This window comes from Octopus bimaculoides, chromosome 5 (assembly GCF_001194135.2).
Source record: "Octopus bimaculoides isolate UCB-OBI-ISO-001 chromosome 5, ASM119413v2, whole genome shotgun sequence".
Taxonomy (NCBI): Eukaryota; Metazoa; Mollusca; class Cephalopoda; order Octopoda; family Octopodidae; genus Octopus; species Octopus bimaculoides.
The window spans coordinates 29,764,091-29,773,737 of record NC_068985.1 but is presented as its reverse complement, the minus strand read 5'-3'; the positions used below and the strand labels follow the sequence as shown (position 1 = coordinate 29,773,737).

Genomic DNA, 9,647 nt, shown 5'->3' with positions numbered 1-9,647 from the left:
TCTAGACCTTTCAGACGCGTCCACCATACACATTCTTTCGCCATAGCCACAAGTACGATGAAAATAGCTCTTCCTTCCCATTTAAAAGAAGGAGGCGCGACAATATTCACGATAGACTCGGCTGATAGACCGACTCGTCCCACACGCGATAGCAGTTGTTCGACGTAAGCCGACAGCTCGGAAATGGTGGGACATTGTACGAGTGCGTGCAGAACGGTTTCGTCGCTCCGCCCGCATCTCGGACAGGTCGGCCCCGTGAATGATAGAATTAGTTTGACTACTGTATGGTTATCTAGAAGGTATTATCATTGTTTAGCCTTATGTTAGTCCCAATCAACCAAACATAGGATCAGAGGTGCTGGTGGTTTAGTCAGAGAAGGAAGGGAAGCCTCCACAATAACCCTTTTCAGCCTATAACTTTTTTTATTGCTATAATTCTTGTTAAATGGTATGCTGTATAATGTCACTAGGAGATAACTCTAACTGCTGACTGGGATCACAAGTTAATGCTGAGGTAAATGAGATTATTAAAGAAATAACTTTGTTAATGGAGTAACTCATTATTATAGTTCTGAGTATTACCAGAGAAATTCTTTCGCTAGGATAACTATCTGTTACTGGGATAATTCTTGCAATTGTTACTGAAATAGTTAATTATCAGAGTTTTTCTGACTGTTATTGAGCAAACTCTGCTACTGAGATAACAGTGACTATTATTTAGAGTGCTAGTGCTGGTGGTGATAGGATATGAACACACAAGCCCAGAAGAGAACCTTTACATGGTTGTTCAACATGACAGAAACAACAGCCAAATTTCCCTTAAATCACTGTACAAAAAGAAAATAAGATAATCATATCTAGATTAGCTTTGATCATAGTGCTGACTTGGGACTAAATAACTTATTTTTATTCTTTTCTTTCCTATTTATATACATTCAGTCTATATTACTTAAAAAACGAAACCATCATAAATTTGTCTCTTTAATTCAAAACTCCCTTATATTAATATTTTCTGTGATTTCGATGTTAGACACATGTCCATTGCAATATTAACTTTCATTCACAACAGGTAACTTTGGTGTTGCATACAAGGCCCAGTTTACTAAATGTGACAGTGAACCACCTATGACTGTTGCTGTCAAGTCTTTGCAAGGTAAATTAATTTTATAAATTATACATGCAATATTGTACATTTATGTATATTTGTGTGTGTGTGTGTGTGTGCATACACGCACACATGTAAAGTATGCTGGTGGATCCCTTACAACCTGTTGGCGGTTTGTGAAAAAGAGACCCATTGCCAATTAAATTGGGAGATGACAAAAGACTAACAGATATGGTGTTTCTTCTCCCACCATCTTATACTGCAGTTACAATGCTTCTGTAGTAGTAAACTACATACCTACTCTACACAGCATGCCAAACTTTCTTCTTATTATTGCTACTGACTCTCCAAACACCATACTAAACACTTTGCCCAGTCATTCATTCCCAGAACATCTTCGGTCTAGAATTTCCTTATTATATTTTTTTCTCTGTAACCATTCACTTACAAAAGGTCAAGTCAACCTCGACCACTTTGTTAGTCTGGGATGCTGCTCTTCTCCATCTTAAGTATTTTTTAAAAACTTCAAATACAGCAAAACAAGATCTTTTAGTTGAGTCATGTATGATCTTTAAACCTTATTAATCTATAATCTTCGTGTCAACTCTGTTATTTTAAAATTGATCCATTTATGGCATTAGAATCAATTCATCTGGGAGTTTTCTCCTCTTTGAATTTTCCATAATTTCTCTTTGATCTATGCCAATTTATTTTGTTTGCTAATTGGTTGACCTCAAATATGTATCATCATCAGTCTGTCTCTCTTGTCTGGCTTTGATCCAGTTTTCCATTTTCTAATGAAATACAGCTTAACTCTTATCATCATCAGCATCATTATTTAACATCCGTTTTCCATGCTGGCATGGGTTGGACGATTTGACTGAGATCTGGAAAGCCCGCGGCTGCACCAGATCAGATTGGATCCTGGTGCAGCCGTGGGCTTTCCATACCTCAGTCAAACCGTCCAACCCATGCCAGCATGGAAAACGGACATTAAATGATGATATGGTTTAAGTTATTATATTACCATATTTCTCTTGAAGTACACGCCACCTTTGTTTTAATTCATTAAAAAAAAGAATAATGATAAATTTACTAAAATAACTTTACTAATAAAGTAGTGTATGTCTTGAGTTCAAATGTTTCTAAGGTCAACTTTACCTTTCATCTATTTGGGGGTCGATGAAATAAGTACCTGTTGAGCCCCTGCACCCAAAATTACAGGACTTGCGCCTATAGCTGAAAGGATTATTAAACTGGTGTTTGGAACATGAATTAATATGAAATTTTGGTGAATGGTTTTAATTTAGATTACTTTAAAACACTCTTTCTCTGATTCCTGCTACCACAGGTACTAACACTGACCAGAAGGCTCTACAACAGTTTCTGAGGGATTCATTGGTGTTTAAGGAACTCCAGCATAAGAATGTCCTACCAATATTTGGTGTCTGCTTGACCATCAGTGATGATCCTGTGGTTGTTGTTCCTTATATGGAAACAGTAGACCTCCGCACCCACATTAGGGATTCCAGCAAAGTAAGTGACTTTTATAAAATTTTGTTTCTTTAAATTGTTTTTGTTGTAAAATTTCCTTCCACAATTAAGCTTTTTTTAGTTAAAAACAAGTGAGTGTATGCCTGAACCTTAACCTCCCTATTCAATTCTCTCTTTGTTGCCAGTCATTGTCAGTGTGCACTCTATTAGATTATGGTCTCCAAGTGGCAGAAGGAATGACCTACTTATCTGAACTGAAGGTCATACATCACAATTTGGCTGCAAGAAATTGTTTGTAAGTATAACTTTAATCATCATCAACATCATCAATATTATAATCATCATCATCATCATCTGCACCACCATCACAATCATCATCATTACCATCACTACCATTATCATCACCACCACCACCTCCATCATTGCCATCATTATTGCTTAATCAAAATTGGAGTGTTGGTCAAAATACCTTATGGTATTTAGCTATCTCTCCATCTTCTGAGTTGACTCACACAAGCTGACTTTGCCTTTCATCCTTCCAGGATTAACTTCCTTTCTCTGTGTCACTCTATCTTCCCATCAGTCTCCCTCTCTCTCTCTCAGTCTGATATCATCTCACTCACTTACTCTCTCTTGTCTACCCATCAGGTTGTGTGATTATAAAACGGTAAAACTCACTGACATTGGCCTGACCAATGAACTGTTCAGCAAGGACTTCTACTTCACCGAGGACCACACTGCCAAGTTACCAGTGAAATGGATGGCACCTGAGAGTGTGGAACACTTTGTCTTCAGCACCCAGACTGATGTGGTAAGCTCTTTAATTCTTTAGCTTGTTTCACAGCCAAGGCCATGCTGAAGCACCATCTTTTCCCTTTTTTTCTTGTTTGATATCTTTATCACTATGAGATGCCATCAAGCTGAGTGCCCTCTCCTGAAACAGCAAAGGGGTTACTCGAAAACATTGATTAATACAATTAAATCAGATCTTGAATTGATATCTGATCCTTGCATACATGGTATCCAATGTTGGAATCAGAAACTGGTTGATAACATTGACATTAGGCATGTGTGATTGCTAAACGTTAGCATCTTCTGTTTGCAATACTGGAGATTTATTGGTTGAAGATGGTTTTGACACATCCTGGTTGAACACCAGCACAAGTATTATAAGTACAAGTACTCTTCTGTATGTATGGATAATTGTGTGTTCAGTTCCCATAGGTGGAATTGAACGCAAGACTGTGAGTTAGCAAAGCACTCATAAATTGTATAATACTGCCACACTACTTGTGAAAGTTAAGTGTTTCTTAAGCAGGGAGCTGGCAAAATTGGTAGCACTCTGGGTAAAATGCTTAGCGGCATTTCATTCATCTTTATGTTCTGAGTTCAAATTCCACCGCGGTTGACTTTACCTTTCATCCTTTCGGAGTCAATAAAAGAAGTACCAGCTGAACACTGGGGTTGATGTAATTGACTTACCCCACCCGCTTGAACTTGCTGGCCTTGTTCCAAAATTTGAAACCAATATAAAGACACACATAGCTACAAATGCCTGCATACATATGTACTTGATTATCTCACCACCACCACCATCATTATCATCGTCATCATTTCACATCCACTTTTTATGCTGACATGACTTTTGAACTAGATGCAACAAGTGAAAAGACTACATTTTTCTACAGTATCTCAGCTTTGGCTCAGTTTCTACTGCTGGATATCGTTCTTGTGTATGTGTGTGTACATATTTCTGCAGACACATGCATTGCATATATGTAGTGGTGAGGTATACACACACATGCACACACATACACACAAATATACGCTCATTTATACTAGTGTGTGTATGAATGTATCTTTTTTCTGTATCTAGGAGTGCGTTATTCAGTATGTCTCTTACCTTTTTTTTAAAGATGGTAGGGTATATTTTGAAGGAATTCAATGGCTTTTTCTAATATGTGAAGAAGCTGTGTAGAAGTCTTTCATTGACTGAAACATTATCATAAGTGTTTGTGTTTATGTGTCTTTGTGTGTGTGTGTGTGTATGTGATTTAATCTATCAACATATCATCATTGCAGTGGTCTTATGGAGTGGTTTTGTGGGAACTGCTTACCCGAGGTGTTACCCCTTACCCAGATGTTGTACCTTGGGATGTGCATAGCTACTTGCAGAGTGGACGACGTATGCAGAAGCCAAAACATTGCCCAGAATTCATGTAAGTACCAACATTTGCTTCAAACCTGTACTACCACCACTCCCTTTACTCCATCGTTATTGTTGTCATAATAATTCCTTATAGTTGAGGTAAGATGCCTGTAGTGGACAAAGAAAATATTTATATAGTCACATGGTTCCAGGTTCAATGTCATTATGTGGCTCCTTGGGCAAATCTCTTCTACTATAGCTCCAGGCTGACCAATGCCTTGAAAGAGAATTTGGTAGGCAGAAGCTGTGTGGAAGCCCATCAGATATTTATCTATGTGTGTATGTGGATGTGCATCGTTGCACCTCCATCAATTGACAATCAGTAACATAGCAATTCAGCAACAAGGAGACTGACAAAATAAATATCTGACTTAAGTACTGTGATCTGTTTGTTCAACTATAATTCAGTGAGTGAAACAAGTAAAAGATCAAATACACATTTATGCACGTGCACACACACACACACACACACACATGCATGCCACCTATTTTTTTCAGCAACTTCTGTTGTGGCTACATAGAATTGATTGTGTAGTCCCTTCCTGCGTAATTCTTCTTCCTTTGTTTTCCCTTTCTTCTCTGCTCTCAATACTCCCTCGTTCCTAACTGTCATTAGTAAGGTTTCCTTACTTTGGGTTATTATTCATCATCATCATCGTTTAACGTCCGCTTTCCATGCTAGCATGGGTTGGACGATTTGACTGAGGACTGGTGAACCAGGTGGCTGCCCCAGGCTCCAATCTGATTTGGCAGAGTTTCTACAGCTGGATGCCCTTCCTAACGCCAATCACTCCGAGAGTGTAGTGGGTGCTTTTACATACCACCAGCACAAAGGCCAGTCAGGCGGTACTGGCAACGGCCACGCTCAAAATGGTGTATTTTACGTGCCACCTGCACAGGAACCAGTCCAGCGGCACTGGCAACAATCTCACTCGAATGTCTTTACACGTACCACCAGTACAAGTCCCAGGAAGACGACACTGGGCACAGGTGCCATCACGATTTCGCTTTCGCTTGCCCCAATAGGTCTTCACAAGCCGAGTTTAGTGTCCAATGAAGGAGACGACGTTTATTATTATTATTATTATTATTATTATTATTATTATCAAAATCAAAGGTGGCACGCTGGCCGAGTTGTTACTGCACCAGTCAAAATGCTTAATAGTATTTCTTCCTACACTTTATGTTCTGAGTTCAAAAGTCACTGATGTCGACTTTGCCTTTCATCCTTTCAGGGTTGTTATAATAAGGTACCATTTGAACACTGGGAGCTCTGGGTTGCTCCATGTAATCAACTAATCCCCTATCCCCTAAAAATTGCTGGCCTTGTGCCAAAATTTGAAACCAGAAATTTTTTTTGTTTCTTATTTACTTTTTCTTGTCTTATTTATTTTTTTAAAAACTTTCTCTTTTTTTCTTCCTTCTCCAGTTACCAACTGATGTTACGATGTTGGCAGCAAGACTCTGATGACCGCCCAGCCTTCTCTGAGATCTGTACTGCCCTCCGCAGCGTCTCCACCAATGATCCTTCTGTACCAGAGGATGAAGCTCAGCCACTGAATGCTACTGTAGAATTTACCGGATCTACAGAATACCTTGAAGTCATCGAATAAATATTGCAAAACAAAAAAAAAATAATAACTAAATAAATCAAAAATTAAAAATAAGTGGAAAAAGTGGAAAAATAACAATAGAAACAATAACAATACAACACCTCAGTGTGTTGTGGAGGGTGGTGGAATTGGTGGTGAAGGAAAAGAGGAAGATGGTTGTGGTAGAGGTGGTGGTGAGGAGGTCAAACAATAGAATATATAATTATTTTCTCATTGATGGACAGACTCCATCCCCAGCACACATACCCCACCCTTTGTGTTTCCTCCTCTCTCTTTCTTTTTCCCTCTTTCTTTCTCTCCTTCCTTTACCAGCTACCGACCCTGCCCACACCCATTTCTCTCCAGATAATGAATTTGACAAATATAATATTTCTAGTCTTCTAAAATAATTTTGGGGGTTATAGCAGCCATCTATTTTTTATAGAGAAAAACATAAACCATCTGACAACTGAGAGATTTTGATTTCAATTTTTGCTAGCTCTCATTCAGTTTCCATGCTGCCAGAACCATGTAGTAAAATATATAAATAGTCAGATTGGGCGGGGGGACTCAAATGTTTCTGATTGTACGACTATATTGGCACTGGATGAGACCCAACCAGGTTTAAATTACAAGGCTTCATGAGTCAGATTCCAATGTCCTCTTTAAAATAGTTATAACCATCTCAAAGCTTTGTTTTAGAACAAAACTGCAAATACTTTCTTGTATAGAATTAATAAATTCATATGTTCCATGGAGTGTTATGTAATATATATATATTATACAAATTTTTATGCTCACTTACACTTACGCACTTGCATGCACTCATACATATAAATATAGATATATAATATATACATACATATATATATATACATATGCTTATACATATCAACTTATGTATGTATATATATATTTATCTATGTGTATGTGTGTGTATATATTCGTTTTGATTTCTTTTTATTTGTTTATAGTTACCTTTAATTATCTTCCAAACGTTCTAGTTTCTTCCTTTTGTCCAAAGATTGGAAACAAGAAACTTGATGCAATGATTTGAGAAATTTTCAGTTTCCAGTACACACATGCATATATATATATATATATATATATATTATGTAAGATAATCTTTTTAAATGTTGATCTGATATAATTTGGGGGTTGTTTCAAGCTAGAAATATTTGAAATATAATTTCATTAAGAACTTAAAAATTCATCTTATATGATGCATTATATAATTTTCTTCATTATTTTCTTTTTTTTTTTTCATTTGCAACAAGCTTACCTACCTATACACACAGACAACTACTTGCCCATCTTATACAGTTTCCCTTGTAATCTCCTCTTATATACCGTTGTTACATACCCCACTTCCAGCTGACTACCAACATTCATCTGCTTTCGTGTTTTGCTACTCAGCCAGCCTCACACCCATTTAATCTCACATTCATTTCCAGCATAAATTACCCATGCATCCAACACAGCTTTTCAATTGTTCATGCATCTCACACAGTTACATTATCAACTGTCTGTCTACACATACCCTCATGGATCTTTGCTCACTTTTTCCTTTTTTCTTTTTTCTTTTTTTTTATTCATATTTACCTACCCAGATACCCCCCAGCCTATAAAGCTATTGAAATTCACTTTTGTTGCCATAAATAATTATTCTAATTAAAAAATTAAAAAATTCTTATTATTTATACTATAATTATCATCATCATCATCATCATCATCATCATTATTATTATTATTATTATTATTATTATTATTATTAAGGTGCAGAGTTGGCAGAATTGTTTGTGCATTGGCTAAAAATGCTTTGCAGCATTTCTTTCAACTCATGTTCTGAGTTCAAATTCCACCAAAGTTGACTTTGTATTTCATTCTTTCTGGGTCAGTAAAAGAATCAGTCAAATACTGGAGTCAATGTAATTGACTTACTCTACCCCTAAAGTTGCTGGCTTTTTACCAAAAATTGAAACCATTATTATTTATTTTTACTACAACTACTTCTACAACTGCTGCTGCTACTACTAGTACTACTACAGCTACCACTAAGTTCAAATCCCACTGAGGTCAGCTTTGCCTTTCATCCTTCTAGGGTCCAAAAAAATAATGTAGCAGTCAAGTAATGGGATACAATTCGAGGCCCGATGCCAAAGTGACAAATCATAATTATAAACAACAATTAATTTTTGAATTCATTAGAATGGTAAGACAGTGTGTTTGGCCTTACTGGATTCCGAACATGTCTAGACACCACCACCACCACCGTGATAACAGCATGTACCATTATTTCCACAATGACTACCATTATCATCACAACTACTTAACGACACCACCACCACCACTACTAATACCACTTCTACTGGTACTGTCACCATAACCTCTGCTATTATCATCACTGTTAGCAATCCTGGTGACCAGAATAAAGGAAATTGAACTGCTTCCATCTAGTAACCCACCAACCCACCACTCCTGTCAATTTTTTAATGGTGACCTACCAACTGACTGACTAGCTTACTGGTCAGTCACTGAGTAAGCAGTAACTTGACTTGATCACAAAATTGGTTGATGGATAAATTCCCCTGCTAGTGTTATCATATTAATGAATTTATAAGTTTACATACATGTTCACACACCCGCATGTGCATACACACACATATATGTGTGTGCACATAATGGTATCAAGACTTGCATATTTAAAGAATTGAAAAAAAAAAATAGGACAATTCAGTGTGATTGATCAGTGCTGTTAAAGCATTGTTTGATGATGTCATGATAAAATCTTCATATAAATTGTTTTGATTTTTATTATTAATATTATTATCGTGATTTAAGGTGATGAACTGGCAGAATTGTTAGCATGCCGGGCAAAATGCCTTGTGGTATTTCATCCATCTTCACATTCTGAATTCAGTTTCTGCCAAAGTTGACTTTGCCTTTCATACTTTTTAGGATCAATAAAATAAGTACCAGTTGAACACTGGGGGTCGATGTACCCCCTCCTCCAAACATTACTGGCCTTGTGTCAAAATTTGAAATCAATATTATTATTATGATCTGTGTTCAAATCCCACCAAGGACAACTTGGCTTTTCATCTTTTTGGAATCAATAAAATAAAGTAAGTCAAGAATTGAGATCGATGTTTTCAAATTTTCTCCACCCCTAAAATTATTGGCCTTAAGCCAAAATTAGAAAGAATTATTATTATTATTAAGGTGGCGAGCTGGCATAATCATTAGC

At 36.9% G+C, this 9,647-nt stretch overlaps 1 protein-coding gene across 4 annotated transcripts in view; it reads left to right on the top strand.

Annotated features, from left to right (window-relative positions):
• LOC106868717 (plexin-A1) overlaps positions 1–9,541 on the top strand; it is a 131,946-nt gene extending 122,405 nt beyond the window's left edge. For all 4 annotated transcript variants that reach the window (XM_052968251.1, XM_052968253.1, XM_052968252.1 and 1 more), the window contains exons 23-28: positions 1,070–1,153; positions 2,457–2,641; positions 2,785–2,894; positions 3,248–3,410; positions 4,682–4,818; positions 6,238–9,541. In XM_052968251.1, coding sequence (XP_052824211.1) covers positions 1,070–1,153; positions 2,457–2,641; positions 2,785–2,894; positions 3,248–3,410; positions 4,682–4,818; positions 6,238–6,421 — 863 coding nt within the window. In that variant the 3' untranslated portion in view covers positions 6,422–9,541. The remainder of the gene's footprint in view (positions 1–1,069; positions 1,154–2,456; positions 2,642–2,784; positions 2,895–3,247; positions 3,411–4,681; positions 4,819–6,237) is intronic.
• The last annotated feature ends 106 nt before the right edge of the window (positions 9,542–9,647 follow it).